The sequence below is a fragment of the Erythranthe guttata genome, chromosome 9 (assembly GCF_056151865.1).
Source record: "Erythranthe guttata isolate IM_541 chromosome 9, IM_541, whole genome shotgun sequence".
Classification (NCBI taxonomy): Eukaryota; Viridiplantae; Streptophyta; class Magnoliopsida; order Lamiales; family Phrymaceae; genus Erythranthe; species Erythranthe guttata.
This window is the reverse complement of record NC_142541.1, coordinates 3,670,291-3,688,224: the sequence shown is the minus strand read 5'-3', so window position 1 is coordinate 3,688,224 and position 17,934 is coordinate 3,670,291. Positions and strand designations below refer to the sequence as shown.

General features: G+C 32.7%; 2 protein-coding genes across 2 annotated transcripts; one reads left to right on the top strand and one right to left on the bottom strand.

Annotated features, from left to right (window-relative positions):
• The first annotated feature begins 7,570 nt into the window (after window positions 1-7,570).
• On the top strand, window positions 7,571-10,453 carry LOC105959766 (malate dehydrogenase, chloroplastic). The gene is made up of 2 exons (XM_012983913.2): window positions 7,571-7,789; window positions 8,944-10,453. Exon 2 carries the CDS (start codon window positions 8,952-8,954, stop codon window positions 10,188-10,190), a length of 1,239 nt encoding a protein of 412 aa, XP_012839367.2. The 5' UTR covers window positions 7,571-7,789; window positions 8,944-8,951; the 3' UTR covers window positions 10,191-10,453.
• A 5,846-nt stretch (window positions 10,454-16,299) lies between these two features.
• LOC105959670 (uncharacterized) lies at window positions 16,300-17,934 on the bottom strand. Its single transcript, XM_088822679.1, has 3 exons — window positions 17,808-17,934; window positions 17,142-17,599; window positions 16,300-16,718 (listed from the first exon to the last, which is right to left on the bottom strand). Exons 1-3 carry the CDS (start codon window positions 17,932-17,934, stop codon window positions 16,359-16,361), a joined length of 945 nt encoding a protein of 314 aa, XP_088678805.1. The 3' UTR covers window positions 16,300-16,358.

The following is a 17,934-nucleotide window of genomic DNA, read 5'->3' as shown; positions in this document are numbered from 1 at the left end:
TATATATGTTTTGGGAAATTGGCTAGACACCCCTAATTATGGATTTATATAAGTGGAGATCCATTTTATTAAATAAATATAGGTACAGGTCATTTGACCAATAAAATTAATATAAATTAAACTAAATTATTAAGATATAGAGACAAAAAAAAAAAAAAAAAACCCACCTCAATTGACAATTAATATTATATGAAAGTGGTTAACAAATCCTAATTATCACTATCCTTCCATCAATCACTCTCTCTCTCCTACAGCTACTCATTCTCTCTCTCTTCTCTCCCCTTCCCAATACACGCCCCTTTCTCTCTCTCCCCTATTTCTTCCTCTCCTCTCTTCCCTGTTTCTCTCTTTCAATTTATGTTTCTCTCTTTCAATTTCTTTTTTTAAGTTAACTTATATTTTTTTTTTGTATTTTTTAATTGATTTTCATTCGATAAATAACAAAGAGAAATTGAATTGCAAAATAAATTAGCAACATGAAATAGAAAACTGTAAACTGCAATTTGTAATATTACATTTTTTTTATTGTTATTGTTTACATATAGATGATGCATATCATATTGTTCCGTTTGTTGTTTGTAATTAAATATATGTACTTTGTTGTTAACAATTAAATATAGACGATGGATATAATAATTTTTAATTTATTGTTTGCAATTAGATGATTCATATCCTACACATAGCTTGTTGTTAGCAATTATATAATGCAAATTATATTTTTAGTTTGTTGTTTGCATTTGACGGATCATAGAGGCGATTGTAATTTTTTTAGAGTATCTAAATATATATATATATATATATATTTACTTACGGACTTTTTTTTTGATATATAGAGATATGTTGGGGATTTAATTTGGTTGAGAAATTTTTTAGGGGTTTGATTTTGAATTGATTAAGGGTATTTTTGTGGTAATAGATATAATTAATTTATTAAAAAATAAAAAATTTGACTTGAATTTATACACATATAATCTAATGTAGAGGGACCTATAGCAAATTGCCCCGATATTTTTTTTGCCATTTTAATGAATTTTTTTCTTAAAAAGTATATTGCTTTTCTCTTCCAATGATTTTTTTTCTTTCTAATTCATGTTTTTTTTTTACAATTTATTATCTTATATATAAAAAGACGATATTTTGAACTAAAATCTAAACTTAAACCTAGGGACAATTTTGTCAATTGATAAATTATTAATTTGAAATTTGAAATTCCTCTAATGCTCTATATTATCCTTTTATATGTTCTAATGCTCTAATTGTTCGGCTCATAGGCTTAAAAATACAATGAATTAATATTTTTCTATTTTTTTTGGATAGTGGCATAATATTCACCTCCAACTAATTCCTATAACGGGCATGCTAAATCCCACACTAAAATTTACTAAATCCCAGGCATAAGTAAAAAAAAAATCTATCTGCTCATATTCTCTCTCACTTCGCTCTAAAATGGTTTTATCCAAGTCACTAAAAAGTCATTAATTTTTTACGTGCATAATCATAAAAAATGAGTTTTTTTTTATTTAATATTTATTCAATTTCATTAAGCCTTTTTAATTATTCAAATTTAAATCAATTCGATTTTTTTCTCAAATTCCAACTTTATTTTAGTTTGAATATGTGAAGATTTTTGTTACATTCGAAATTGGAATTCTAAGGATGTTTTTAGGGTATGATTTTGTGAAAAAGTTAGGGAAAAAGAAGAAGGGTGGGGAAGGAGAAGAGAAGATTTTAGAGAGATAAATATTTTTAGTTGTGTGCATGAATTGGTGATATTAGTGTTGAATTTAGCATTTCAGTTCCTATATTCATGCAATTCAATTTTTATTACTTCTACTCACTTTTTCGTTTTTTTTTTCTTCTTGCAGTTATGTTTTTTTTTTCCTTTCGATTTTCCTTATTAACTCTAACTCCCCACTAACTAGAAGTTAGAACCCCATGATCTCAACCCATTACAAATTGTACTCTTTTTTAAACTGATGGAGAACTCCAGGGAAAAATACAATTTGTTTTTGTTCGTTTTCTACTTGCTATTTTTTTTTTTCGTCATCTTCTTCCTCATCAAGATTTTTCAACCTAAGCAATTGATTTCTACAGGTAAGCAATATAATTATTATTTAAATTTATTTTACATTTAAATTTCACAGCTCAAATAGTTGCTAACGGTGTTGGTTTTTTTTAAGACAAGCACAATTTTCGTTCACAATGACTCCCCACGTGTCAACCATATGTCTTCATTTCCTGTCATTAGCAGAAGGTGACTTTAATTGCGATGATGGTTGCTCTTCTGGGCGAGCCCCTAGAGATCGCCGCCGAATTTTGAATTTGACTAGGCGGAATTTCGGGGTTATGCAGTTTATGATCACACTGTTTTCTTCCCACCAACCCAAGTAAGATTATTTTTTTTTCCTTTTCTCATGTTTATTTGCTTGTCTTCAGAAATGGGTTGCGTCTAATCTTTCAGTTTATGCATCTAATGGCTGTATTTTTTTGCAAATTCGCTATGTTAGATTAATGGATATGTTAGTATTTCTTTACAATTGAACTGTAGTGTAATTAGGGGAACCAGTTTTCCTGACGCTATAACATGATGGATATTTGTTAGTATGAAAAAAAAAATCTTTCTTTTCTGAAAAATATTTTTTTGCGAGTATGTAATAATATGAACTCCTTTTCTTTGATGTTTTCCTCAGATTTCTTTGTTCTTAAAAATGCAGCCCGTTTTTGCAAAAAACTTCTTGGTAAATGTCATAGTACGGAAAAATAATCAGAGAAAATCTTGAAGCTCTGCGAATTTTTAATCGATTATTTTGCGTTAAACGAATTGCAGCTTTAGTTTTTTTAAAATTGTGGGTTGTTCAGAGACGTTTGTTTTTACAAGAAAATGATTTTTTTTTCACGATAATACTTAAATTGATTTTCAGTTAGTTAGCGTAAGCAATATTTTTGTTTGTGTTTTAACTAAGTGTTCAAACTTCTGTCAAGTTCGTTTTTTTACTTCATTACCTAAGATAAAAATATAGAAGTTTTGGCGAACAACTACTTTGCTCTTTTTCGAAAAAATCTTTGGCATACATGATTTTATAGTATTCTTTTACAATAAAAATATCTCTGCTCCTCAAAATTTTGTTTGATTTTGCTCTTTTCCTGAAAACCTTTAGCTGGTTTTTGGAAATATGCAAACATTTCTCCCTGCTCTGCGAAATTTTGTTCGTTGTTTGTGTTAACAAAATTGCTGCTTTAGTTCGTAAATCTGTCTCTTGCACTTCATTCGAGACCAGTGTTCTAAAAATCGGCCGAGGCGGCTGATTAATCGGTCGCCGAGTCGGAGGGGGTCCAAAACTTTTACGATTTTAGTGTAAATGTTTGAAAAATCGGTTTTTTGCCTGTGAGGCGGTTTGAGGCGGTCCGAGGCGGTCAAACTTCAAGGTGGCAAAAATCGGCATAAAGTCGGTCAAAAATCAGTTTTTTTTCTTTTTTTTTTTATAAATCAAAATAAAAGTTGGGATTTTAATAAAAAAAAATATGAATTTATGCTTTATTTTGTTTATGTTAATTATTATTGTTAAAGAACTAATAATGTATGCCAAGAATGTATGTAAATTCAAAAAAATTGCCTTTTTATTTATATTTTATAAGGATATTTATGTATTATGATCTTATTATTATTAAACTTTTATTATGTTATTAGAATATATACATGATGGAGATATAACTATGTTTAAATATTTTTTATCTATGTTTTGAGTGTTTATAAATAATATCTACAAATATATTATATTAAATTTTAAAAAACAATTTATTTCCTATTTATCACCAATTAATCACCGCCGCACCAATTAATCGTGAGTCGGTCCCTGACCGCCTCCAACCCGATTACCCCTTTTACAACCTTGCTCGAGACAATATTGTTAGCGAACAAGAATTTTATGTTTTCCTTCATACGAGGCAAAACAAAAATGGGGAGAACTTTTAATGTTTTTAAAACAACCGTGACATGTAGTAGCATTACTTTCGGCGCTTTGTGTTGCCATTTTTACGGAGTTTTTATTGAATTTTCAACTATATATCTTTGAAATTATGTCGCCTAGCTTTTAATTTTTCTTTTTCACGCATGTTTTTTACTGGACCACCAAAATAGAGAGTTTTTTCAAATTTTCCAAGGCATTGACGAACATTGACATTTTATTGAGAGGTCAATATTTTTAGAATAAGTAATTAATTTTTTTAACATTGTCTTAAAAAAAATAACCAATGGGAATATATCTCTCTCTCTCTCTAGATCTCTTTCTTTGTTGTGATCTTATTTATAGCTTTCATTAAAATCTTATGTTTACAATTAGGAAGTGATTTTACATATTGTGCATGCAGTGACAGTGACCATAATAAAATGAAGGCCAAGTATAAACTAAAGCTATTGTTAGGTTGAATTCAAGTACAATCTTATTTTCATTTTTTTTTTTTTTTTGTGTATTGTATCCAGAAATTAGAAAAATTGTACCACTTAGATTATCAGATTAGCTTCAACTTAACGTAGAGTTCGTTAGAATTAGTTTTAGATTGATTTTGTATTGTTTTATTGTTTTGTCTACAAAAAATTACTTATCAATATTAATTCTACTGTGAATTGAAATTAGAATTATAAATATTATATATTGTAATTGTTTTAAAATTCTTAGACCAATAGACAATTTGTTATAAATCTTTTAAGTTGTTTGCGGCATAAATTTTTCGAAGAAAATTTGAGGTGTCTTTTTTTTTCTTTATCATCCCAATGACGATGAAACGTAATTTGTGCTAGGGTGAGTTTCTTTTCTTCTTAAGCATTGTCTTTTTTTTTTCATTTGCCATATTTTCCAAAATTAGCTATCCGTGCTTTTGAACACACGAATCTTATATTACATACGCTTTTAAATAAAATAATTATTTTCTTCTCTTTTGTAGTGGTTCCCGTGCAACGTACGGGCATGGTTACTAGTGATATTTAAAATAAGTTATAATATTACTGAATCAAGATCTGATATTTGAAGTTCATCGCTAAGTTTTTATTAACACAATGTTTTAATGAACTTATTAACACAATGTGTCATGGTTATCGGATCGTAAATATATTTCGTATCGTTTTGCTCCACATCTCGTGTCGTATCGTAAGATATTTAAACAACTATTAAAATAGTAAAAAAATATATATATTTACATTATAAAAATATTATAAACATGTAAACTTTAATATTTAAAAGTAAAGTTACTTATTTCAAAATAGATATAAACTCAAGTTTCAACATCAAATTATAAAATAGGACAAAAATCATAATTGTTCATCAAATAACATCATCTAAGTCCTAAGAGGGTGTTTGGATAAGCTTATAAGATGTTAAAAAGAGCGTATAAGATGTTTAAGAGCTTATAAGCTCTCCCAACGTGTTAGGTAATTTTTTTTTAAATATCTCAAAAATTTTAAAAATAAGTTGTTGGAGATCGAATAAAATATTTTTTTCTTAAATTATATTTGTCCAACCTTTTTATCTAAGATCTTATAATTAGTGAAAATAGCTTGTAACATCACTATCAAACACTCGAAAAATTTAATTCTCAAATAAGAAGTAACAGCTTATCCGCTTTTAAAACAACTTTTCAAATGTAAGAATTTATCTCATGATTAAAATAAGTTTAGTCAAATGGGCTCTCATAAGTTCAACATTTTGAGATAACTCGAGCTCGAAAATCCGCCTAGGTCTATTAAATGAATGGACCAATACCAAATAAATTTACACAAAAATAATAAAGTAAATCAAAAGAACAAACAAAAGCAAGAGACAACAAAATTGTCTTTCAACTTGAGAATAACAAAGACAAATAGGTCGAATAAAATCAATTTTAGGGGCCAAAAAGGCTAAAGAGAGATTGCATTCCTCTTGAACAATCACACCAACCCACCCAATGATATTTTTCTCTTCCTTTCCATCAGAAGAACTACCAACCGCAAACTCAAACTCAATAATCTAAAGGCCAAAATCTTCTCTTAAAGAATCATTCAGCTCAAGAGGGTGTTTGACTAAGCTTATTTTAAACAATTGGTAAACTCTTACGTCTGACAAAATGTTTTAAGAGTTGATAAACTGTTACATCTGAATTTTAGGATAAATTTTTATAGTGTTTGGATAATGAACTTATCTTATATTTTTACTCATTATAAGATCTTAAAAGTAGTTTTTTTAAAAGATCTTATTTGCTCTCCAACAGCTTATTTAATTTTTTTTTTTTTTAAATTTACTAAACACTTTGAAATAACTTATACGATTTAAAACATCTTACAAGCTCATTTTAACATTTTATATACAACAAATTAATTGAGGTAGATTACACCTTCTTTTTACAGATATATCTTTGCTATTTTATTACTTAAAAATCTCTCATATTTTTAAATTCTATAGTTCAAAAGTTGACTCGTCGGTTTTCTGCATCTCAATTTCACTCAATTTAAATCAATTGTCGAATTGCAAATTAATTGGTTCGATTGTAAATTTAATAATCGTCAAAAGTGACTCGTTCGTCTTATATGGTGGTGTTTGCAAAAGTTTTTTAAAAGTGATTATGAGCTTTTTTTTTCATAATTTGTTTTCAGGTGTTTGCAAAATCAACTTTTGCTTTTGCTTCTCTTAAAATAATCTGCTTTAAACTATTTTTTTAAAAGCACCCCTAGCCCTGCTTTTTATATTTAAGTTCATTATCCGGAATATTTGCAAACACCCCCAACTTTTAGAAATAAGCACTTAAAACTGACTTAACTCACAATCACTATCTTCTGCTTTTAAATAATCATTTGCAAACACCACCTATATCTTAGTTTCACTAAATTTAAATTAACTGCCAAATTGTAAATAATTGTTTAACTTTTTCTAATTAGTAGATTAAAATGATTAAAATTGATTAACTCAACTTATTTGTAATACAAATTTGACAAAATCTAATTGAAAAAACTAATGGTGAGACATAGCTCGAACAAAGAATCTAAACATTCGAACGTTAACCAAAACAAAAAATAACGTACGTCATTAAATCTAATTCTGCAAATTAGTAAGGGACTTTTATCTAATTATTTTTATTTATTATTAAAAGAACAAAAAATTGGGTGAATTATTGCCACCCCTGAGGTAAGTTCAAATTACGAAAAAATCCCCCTTATGTTTTAGTAATTACAATCATCCATTAACTACGAATCTTCTTACACGTCCACCCTTATCATGTCAATTCAATAGAATCTTGAAGATTCTGTACAATGTTCTCTAGCTTGTATTCGTTTTGTGCAAAAAATAAACAGTTTTTTTATCACCACAATCCGATATTTACAAGCAAAGACACGCACGCATCTTATGATCATCTTGTTTCAAAATGTGGAGGTCGAATGAGATAAAACGAGCGCAAACTAAATAATATTTCATTAAATTCGGCACCGCAAAAATAGACGTAAGAAAATTCTCAGTTGAATGAGGTAATTGTAATTACCCAAACACGATGGGTTTTTCGTAATTTCGAAAAAATAATATAGTGTGCTTTCCTAAAAGAACAGTGCGACTGCTGATAATAGATGCACATGTGTTGTATGTAGAGTTGATCGAGGCCCTTCAGCGGAGAAAACTAAGATAAGCCAACAAAACAAACAAAACCCCCCATTTTCAGATATACGCACTCCAGTGTATCTGTGCGTGTAAAAAATCCCCCATTTTTAACCCAAACCCTAAATCCAATCACTGTTCACCGACGCATCATCTTTGAATTCTCTCGCCGAAAGGTAACTACATCCCTTCTTGCTTCTGTTTCATCATCCCCAATTCCCTGACAGAAATGTATTTTTGATTAAGTTTTATCGTAATTTAGCTCGTAGATCTGTTGCATTATGAATTGTTTGTGAATCAGTGGCATCAATTTTCAATTTTATTTGTTGTTTCCTTGTTATCTTGCTGAAACCCTAGTTCATCTCTCAATTTGAATGTATTGGGAATTCGTGGTATTTAATAGATTTTATTAAAATTAATTAATTTTTTTTTTTAACCCGGGATGAAAATTGTGCTTGTTTCGATCTGATTCGATGAGGATTAGATGTATTTGGTTAGTCGGATCTCTGTTGAGGCATGAATTATTCGTATTGGATAGTGACCTTCTCGATTTTTGGTTGATTTTCAAATCAGTAAAAAATCTCGAGTGCTTGTCGTATTAGTTTTTAACAGCTGAGGGGACGATTAAATTCCTGAAATTAAATGAACATTCATTTCGTCTTCGAGTTATTTGATGATATGTGAACTTATATTACACGTACAACATACTACGACGAGATTTCAAATAGTAGTTGCAGATATAGCATATATATACATGCAAAGTCGGCTACAGTTGTATTTCAATTATTCATCTCAATAGTTAATGCACTTTGTGTGTTTTCCAATGAGCTTATATTCTTTCTGCTTATATGTATAACGATAGGTACATAATATCCATGTTTTCTACTGTCTCGACCTTGGATATCTCTAATGTATCAGTTATCTTTTTCATAAATCTTATAAGGCCTCGTTTGGGGAATAAGGATGGGACTTGATTAGACAATATAATAAATGTGTAGTGTACTAGTGTGTGCCCAATATTTGGGGTTTAGGATTGAAGCCCGTGATTAAACACGAGCTTCGAATTTCATCAAGGATACGAATGAATATTGAGTCCAACCTCAACCCCTATTATTACACAATCCCATCATTGTTCTCAAACAAGGCCTAAACTTTTAAATTTCGTCGATTTCAATCTGATTTCTTTTGGACTAATCAAAATATTTATTTTTAGTTTTTCGGAATTCTTTTGAGAAATAAATAAGAATTAGTTTTTCATGGTGGTTTTTATTTCTTCTGTAAACGCGCTAATTTCATCTCCTCGATCATTAATCCGATTTTATCTTTGCAGGTTGCAAGATGGCAGCCACATCAGCAGCCACTTTTTCAGTTGCATCAGCTTCATCTCCTTGCTCGAGGGTTAGCCACCTTACGCATTCAAAGTCCTTTAGCATCAAATTCAACCCGAAAAGCCACCTCAGAAATTTCAACGGCCTCAAATCTGCCGACTCCGTAATCTGCGAATCACAATCGTCATTCTTTGGCAATGAAAGCTGCACAGCTCTCAAAGGCACCTTCAGTTCAAAAGCTCAAAAGCAAACTCAAAGATCTTACACTCACCTTCAGACAAACGCTTCCTACAAAGTAGCCATTCTTGGAGCCGCTGGCGGCATAGGCCAGCCGCTAGCCCTTCTTGTCAAAATGTCGCCGCTAGTCTCCGAACTGAATCTTTACGATATAGCAAATGTAAAGGGTGTTGCCGCCGATCTCAGCCACTGCAACACCCCCTCCAAGGTTTCCAATTTCACCGGAGCTTCCGAATTGGCCAACTGTTTAAAGGAAGTGGATGTTGTTGTCATACCCGCTGGTGTACCGAGAAAACCTGGTATGACGCGTGACGATTTATTCAACATTAATGCGAATATTGTCCGCACGCTAATCGAGTGTGTAGCGGATAATTGCCCGGATGCTTTTATTCATATTATAAGCAACCCCGTAAACTCGACTGTGCCAATTGCCGCCGAGGTTTTGAAGCAGAAAGGTGTGTACGATCCTAAGAAGCTTTTCGGAGTGACTACTCTCGATGTTGTGAGAGCGAATACTTTTCTTGCACAGAGAAAGAATCTGAAGCTAATCGATGTGGATGTTCCGGTTGTTGGTGGGCATGCGGGAATTACGATTTTGCCCCTGCTCTCGAGGGCGAAGCCTTCGGTTAGTTTGACCGATGAGGAGGTGGAGGAGTTGACTTTGAGGATACAGAATGCTGGGACTGAAGTTGTGGAGGCGAAAGCTGGGGCGGGTTCCGCCACTCTTTCGATGGCTTATGCTGCTGCGAGATTTGTTGAGTCTTCGCTTAGGGCGCTTGATGGTGATAGTGATGTGTACGAGTGCGCGTATGTAGAGTCTGATTTGACGGATTTACCCTTTTTTGCTTCGAGGATTAAGCTTGGGAGGGATGGGGTCGAATCGGTCATTTCGTCGGAGCTTCAGGGGTTGACTGAGTACGAAGAGAAGGCTTTGGAAGCCTTGAAACCGGAGCTGAAGGCGAGTATTGAGAAAGGTGTCGCTTTTGCCCAGAAGCAAACTGTGGCTGCGTAGAGAGGTCTTTTTGCTAAAGCTTTACTTCGAGGAAATAAAAAGTAGCATGGGGAACTGATATTTCATTTTTGTTTAGGCGAATTTCTGAAACTGCGTTTCCTCGTTTTTTCGTGTTCAATTGTTTAACGAGGGTGTAGTACTGTTGTAGAAGTCGCTGTTACGAGTACTTTTCAGGTTTTTTATAATAACCATTAAAAACAGAGCAGGTATTCTTGACAGAAGAAGATCATATTTACTCTCTATATCGAGCTATGCTTATTTTTCGAGTTTGTTTCTTGTCTTGTTTTAACTGGTACTTCTCGATTTATTTTTTTATTTTTTTATGGATGTTTCTATTTTCATAGATTTATCTTTTCTCGTAATTTATGTTTTCATCAATTTCACCTAATTTTCACCGACCTAATCAATGTTTTAAAGATTTGACATATTTTGATCGATTTTCTCATATTACACCAATTTAACCTTTATTTTCTGGATAATTTAACCTAAGTTAATTGTTTTGCCACCGATTTTTCATTAGCTTAATTTTTTTTAACTGATTTTTAATTTTTATTTTTGCCAAGTTTTTAATTTTATTTTTCACAAATAAGTTGCCGGCTCGATGTATTTAGAACATTATTTGTGTTTATGAGCAAGCTTCGCGTTTCGCAAGACTAGGCGTGAATCTATTATTGTCGTTTACGAGGTCCTCCAATGGAAATGACAAATACGAGGGCCTCTCTCGGATGTTACCGGGAAATCCAAATGGACAATCTTCTCGCATGCTATTCCAGCCTATGATGTAGGTTGTTTCAAGCTCCCATGTTATTTTGCCAAGGATATTGAGATTAGAACATGGCCAAATTTTGGTGGGAAGATAAAAAAAATGGACAAGGAAGCAAACAATCGTCTCGGGTTTAGAGATCTTGAGGCGTTTAATATGATGCTGCTCGCAAAATATATATAAAAATTACTTGAAATGCCTAACTATCTCATTGGTCGAATTTTCAAACCTCGGTATTACCCTGACACGACGTTGAATCTCTTGGTTTTTGAAATGCTACACCTGGTGAAATACAGCAGGTAATTATTAACCGTTAGATGTGGTAAAATAACTTTCCACTAAGTAAGACAAGGTAGTCTGCTGGTAAGCGCCTTGCACCTAAGACCATTTGGTCATGGGTTCGAGACAGCAGGAGGAGAATTGGGGAATTGGGGAACTAGGTAACTATCCTCCTTCCTTTAAAAATAAAAAAACAAATTCCTACAAAGCACACATACACATGGGTGTGCATGTGTTTGTGTGCACATCAACAGTTAAGAATCATCCGGTGTATTTCATCGGATGTACCATCAAACAAACCGAATCTCTTTAATGAAATGAATAGTTTTAATCATTTTATTCTTTTTTTATTAATAAGTTCATTATCCAAACACTCTAAATATTAATCTTGAAAATAAGATGCAACAGCTTATCAACTCTTAAAACACACTAAAAATTAATTAATTGCGCCGATTGATACGCGTTTTCCTAACGTATAAATTACCGCAAGTATACATTATCGCATTTTGCAAAACAGTGGTTCCGGATATCGATCCACAGGGACCTATAGATTCACATACTGAGTAATGTAAATATATTATCGTTATATTATCTAGCCGATCGTAAATGATAGGAATGGTGATAAACCCTAGTTTAATAACAAACAAGATCGTGAACATGCAAACATAGAATATATGTAAATAGAATAGCGACAACTCAACACGGGAGGGCTTCGATTTAAAAGGGACTTCTAGGGTCAAATCCACCTATGTATAATCAACAACGATCTGCAAATCCATTATCTAAAGTCACATTCCTATTTGTTAACCCTGATGCTAAAGTACTCTAACCCCAGTCTCCAGTGTAGTTAAAGTCTACCCACAGGTCCGACGTCTCAGTTCAGAACCTGCTATTAAGAGAGCATTTAGGTCAAGTCCTTAAGGGCTACCCGAAGTGCATCACGTCTCCGTTTCCACACCCCGAGCTATGTTTTCCTAACTTCAAACAAAAAATCCTCTCTCGAGTTCATTCCTATTTAATATCAATCCGAGAGCTGATCAAACAATCAAAAGCATTTAATACAGAAAAAGATAAACGAAATCAAAACACGACAAATAGATAACATAAATGAAGATCGAAATCAATATATACAAGGTTTCATTACCCTAGAAGAAAATGTTCTTAGTTCATAACAAACATAATGTCAAAAGAATGTACACAAGAAATGAAGAACAAAACGTAAAGAAATTGCGTAAGAAAAACCCAAGTCGAAACCCCCGTTGATGATTCCCGTGAAGAACTGTCAAAAACCGTAAAAAGTCGAAGGAGAATGAAGAATGAAAGGGCCTTTCTATTTATAGTGAAATGCAAAGCTTCCTCAATAAGCTTTACAAAATAAATATCTTTCTCAAAAGTCGTGCCCAGATCGCGATCTGGGTTGGCTGGATCACGATCTAGCAGCCTCTGGGAACTGCCCACCGTCATGCCAGATCGCGATCCGTATATGTGTATCGCGATCTGGGTCTTCAACAAATCAGCACTGTGAGACCCCCCTGATCGCGATACGGAGTGCTGGATCGCGATCTGGATCTTGAGTAAGAAGTCTTCTGTGAACACTCCTAGATCGCGATCTGGGTCTTGATACTTTTTCTTTCTGTGACAATCCCCAGACCGCGATATGCAGTTCCTGTATCGCGATCTGGGTCTTCTTGGCCCCAAAATTGGCCTGAAAATTCGGTTTCACTTTCAAATGGCTTCGACTCGGCAAAAATATGTAATAAAACCTAGAAATAAAAATAAAACAAGAAACGCAATAATATATACAAATAAAGCCGAAACTCGGACGAACGAACACCAAAACTCGAAGATTTGATAAGCAAAAATCGTGCAAAATGAACACTTATCACCGATACAATATATTTTGAATAGTTTTACCTATGTTTGTCAAATGTTTTCTAAATTTTATTGGTTCGACTTAAGAAATGACCACCGGTTGTAAACTGGCGGTTCACTAACCAGAACCGGTTATTCACGTTTGAAAAACACACGACTCTTAACCTATTATTAAGAGTAAAGGTTTGATTTTGTTTCAAAATCGCTGGTTCAAAGATGGTTAACCATCGATTTTTGTATATTTTGAAAAATCTTTCGATTTGTATGTTGGAAACCCGACTTGCTGAACTGTTTTCTGACGAGTTGGGCGATTCCACCTGCCAATTTGGTCAAACTTTCAATACTGAACAATAATTTTTTAATCAATTTTCTTTAAGGGACAAATAATCAAGGCCGTAGATTCTTTTATGGGCCAATTATATATAACCCCAAAGGGAAGGACTTAAATGCATATATGTCCCTCATGATTTAATTTAAATCACTTTCATCTATTAAACGCTAACTTCACCAATAGTGCACATTGACCGTAGATTTAACAAATATATCACATTCACCCCATATTCACAATTTTTTTTTTTAAATAAATTTTTTTTCAGATTTTTTTCCTCTCATCAGTCTCCGGCGTTGATTTTTATTTTAACAACAAACATAGTAATTTTACTATCTCAAATAATAAAATTATTGTCTGAGACTGTGATATTGCATTTGAGACAGGAAAATTACTGACTTAGACGGTAATATTGCAGGCTGAGACAGTAATATTAATATTAACACACTAATACTATTGTCTGAGACAGTGTTATTAATGTTGACACAATAATATTACTGAAAAGAGTTAAAAAGTTAGACAGTATTATTAATGTTAACACAATAATATTATTGAAAAGAGTTAAAAACAATTAAAAAAAAATCAACGTCGAAGATCGGCAGTCAATAGCGATCTGCAAGAAAAGAATATGATGGAAAGAAAAAAAAAAAAACTCAACATCGCAGACCCGCGGTCACCGACGCTGACAGTCAACGAGGTTGGCCGTCAAAATTGGATTACATGTCAAAGTTATAAGTGTTTCAGCCGCCACATACTCATCCCCACACATTTCATTCTTTCTCCATACAGATTTAAAGGTGAAGAAGGATATAGACGATTTACAAAACAAATATGGGAAAAAAAGGAAAACATACCCTAGACAATGCTCATATGTGAAGGAAGAACGAATACGTGATGTTTAGTACTGCAAAATTGGAAGTGAGAGATCGTGAGCTCAGTCTCAAGAAATCCCTAACCCTAGTCAATATATGTCGCCGCAATAGAATCCTCATCATAGTCTATGTCGCGGACTTTCAGAAGTTGTTTGTGATTTAGGCCATGGTGGTGGCGGAGTAGAGTGGAGAGAGAGTAGTGAGATCCAGATAAATGAAACATCAGATCGAGAGAGGTGAGGAAGAGAGAACATCGACAAATCTTGAGAAAGTGAGGAAGATATTAGGGTTAAGGCAAATAAGGATAATATTAGTATTATACTACTATTAAGAGGCTAAATTATTAACTAGGGGCTATTAGTGAGAACCCCTTTTATATTTTTTTTAATAAGGATGGATCTAGTCACTTTTCCTTTATTAGTGATAGATCTAGTTTTTGTTTTTTTTTTTTTTTAAATCCCAATTTTACCATTTCCTACTATTTACTACACATTACTCATTGTTTAATTTTTTGTTTTCTTTTTTTTTTTAATTTTCGTTTTCTTTATTTAAAAATAATATTTTTTTCAAAAATTTCTTTTAAAATATTTTTTAATATTATGTTTCCAGCAATTTTTTCTCTTTCTTTTCCAAAATTAATTATAAAATATTTGAAATCAACTTCAATATTTCTGAAAATCAACTACAATTTCTCATTTATTTTTTCATTTCATTGTTTTTAATCAATTTTTTTCCGATTTTTTTTCCAGCTAATTTACGATGTTGACAAATTACTACGTATTAATGAAAACAACTATATAAAAATCGACATCAACTACAAAAATTCAGAATCAAGTAGAAAAAAAAAACAAAAAATACATCAACTACAATTTCTTTTTTATTTCATTTTTTACTTCATTTTTTTTCAATTTTATTTTTCTAGCATGTCATATTATTGAAAACAAACTATAAAAATTCGAAATCAACTACCAAAAAATAAAAAAAAATCAACTAAAATTGTATCGAAAACAACTATAAACTATCGAAAACAACAAAAACAAAAATAACAGAATAACGAAACAACTACCAAAATTGCAGAATAGCAAAAACAACCATATTGCTACGTAATATACCCAACATCAAAATTGCACCAAAAATTTAAAAAAATCAAAACGATGGCGGCGGTGGGGCAGAGGTGGAAGGGGGGGGAGGAGGCGGCGGCGGCAAGGTCACCATATTCGGCGGCGGAGACAAAGGTTGGAGGTAGAGAGGGATTTATATGTTCTTGATGTCGTCTTCTACAACTAGATCTCGAGATACGGCAACAAGGATGAATTTTTTTCGATCTAGTTCAGAGGTGGTGCCGAGCGGAGATGGCGACGACGACAATATAGAGGCGTCGTCATGTGGAGGTGGAAGGGGAGGAGATGGTGGCGGCTTGTGGGGAAGGAAGAGAAAGAAGAAAAAAAGGGAGGGGAAAAAACCGTGATTAATGGTGACCGGATTAAAAAATAATTAGAGTTATGGATAATATAGATTTATCATTTATAATTATATAAAATATTTATTTAATTAAACAATTAAGGGAGATTTCACTAATAACACAAAAAGAAATTGATCCACCCATACCTAAATGATTTGGGTTCTTAGTTCTCACTAATAATCCCTATTAACTAAGGGATTTTCTTAAGTTATTTATTTAAGAGATTCTACCTCAGATGTTTTTTTTCAAATGAGGTGTCTCACTAATTATTCCTTTTATTTTTTCTTCTAAAATTTAAACAGCTTGAGGGTTTATCAATTTGGACATGAAAATTGTGTTACACACACACACACACAAAAAAGAAAAGAAAAGAAGAGAAATAAAAAAAAAAAAATAAAGCGAGATCGATAACACTTAAACAAGAAGACCATTATCTTTCTTCTGCTGCAAACATGTAAAGCAACTAAATATATGTTGCCATTGATTATCCTAATTAATCAAGAACATATACAAACTTCTCTAACTCCACCTAATAATTCCCCAAGCAATTACTAAATTGCTAACATATATAGAAAAAAGTTTAACTAATTAATCAGAAGATTATATCACTAGAACTAGACGAAAAGCAATCGGAGAAAAAATACATAAACTCGTCATCTTCATCATAATTAAAATCCCCACCATAGCCATCAGACGATTTTACACCACCGCTTCGATTATCTTCCTTCGAAGACGAAGAGTACTTAACACGACATCTTCGAGAGTTGGAATCGTTGCTAACCATTCCCATTAGCTTTCTCTTCTTGTAATTTGCCTTGAAAAACGACTGCCTTAACCTCTTCGTTTTGTCCTCTAATTGCATGTCCGGAATTTCTTCCATTAGTTTCTTCTCTTGTACTAATGTCTCTAGTGAGCCTTTCAACTTTGTAGTTTCTCCTTCCTCCCCATTTTCCTGCAAGAATATTATATCATATTCATTACAAAAGAATTATTAGTGTAATACTTAATTATATTCTCTTTAATTATATTTAAATAATTTGGCAGGTTAATTATTTATACTGATATTTCTACTAAAAGGGCAATGGTCCTCCTCAATGTACTAGTTTTAATACACACACACACACACATACACACGTGTGTGTATATATATATATAAATACATATATACATGCATATATATTGTTTTTTCAAGAAAATGCATTTTTTCATATTTTTTTATTTCACAGTTCTTTTTAATCTTGAATCAAACAAGGGTTTGTTACGAAATCAAAAATTTCTGCCAAATTTATCCTTATATGCTTCACAAACAATGCACACAGTGGCAGAGAGAGAGAGAGAGAGAGAGAGAGAGAGAGAGAGAGAGAGAGAGGTATGCCTGGACATTCTTGATTAGGGTTTGAAGGCTCATGAGTTTGCGGTGGGGCCAGCGGCGAATACCCAACTCCCTGCACCTTTTCTTCAAAAGGGTTAGTCCAACATTGAGCTCTCTTGCAGCTTGAGTTATGGGCATGTAAAAGTACTGCGAAACGGTTTCCCTCGACAACAACTTCTTCGAACTACCACTATTATTCACTTCAACTTGATCTTCTTGTTCTTCCTTTCTAGTTGTACTAATAATATTATTAGTACTACTCTGAACAAGTACTTGTTTATTATTATTAATATTCTCATGATTTTCCACCACCAATATTTCCTGATGATGAACATTATTATCAAATATAATATTCTGATCATTGTGCGGCAATTGTACTAATTGGTCAGTTGCCCCCTGAAATTCTGTCCATGCTTCATTCCAACCCCCTGCGTTGCAAAAGTAAACCTCTGCAAATATACATACATACACATAATCATTACAGAGAAAATGGAAGAGATAGAGAGAGAGATTTATAGAGAGAGAGATCGAGAGAGGAGAGAGAATTATATATATACATATACACTTAGCATGAGATAATGGTTTTCTGAAAGATCAAGGGGTGACAAAAAGGAGAGAGAGAGAGAGAGAGAGAGAGAGAGAGAGAGAGAGAGAGAGAGAGAGAGAAACCTGGGATGAGATTAAGGTTATCTGAAAGATGAAGGGGAGAAAAGAAGGGGTCGGTCTGAAGCATATCAGACAGATGAGGAACAGTATCATCAAAAAGAGAATCTTCTTGATCTTGCATGAACGCCAT

Bases quoted from the DNA above. Each gene is read 5' to 3' on its own strand.
- LOC105959766 (XM_012983913.2), top strand. From the start codon at position 8,952: ATGGCAGCCACATCAGCAGCCACTTTTTCAGTTGCATCAGCTTCATCT.
- LOC105959670 (XM_088822679.1), bottom strand. From the start codon at position 17,934: ATGGCGTTCATGCAAGATCAAGAAGATTCTCTTTTTGATGATACTGTT. The intron at 17,600-17,807 runs GTTTCTCTCTCT...ATGTGTATGTAT, and splicing joins TAACCTTAATCTCATCCCAG to GTATATTTGCAGAGGTTTAC. The intron at 16,719-17,141 runs GCATACCTCTCT...ATATTCTTGCAG, and splicing joins CCCTAATCAAGAATGTCCAG to GAAAATGGGGAGGAAGGAGA.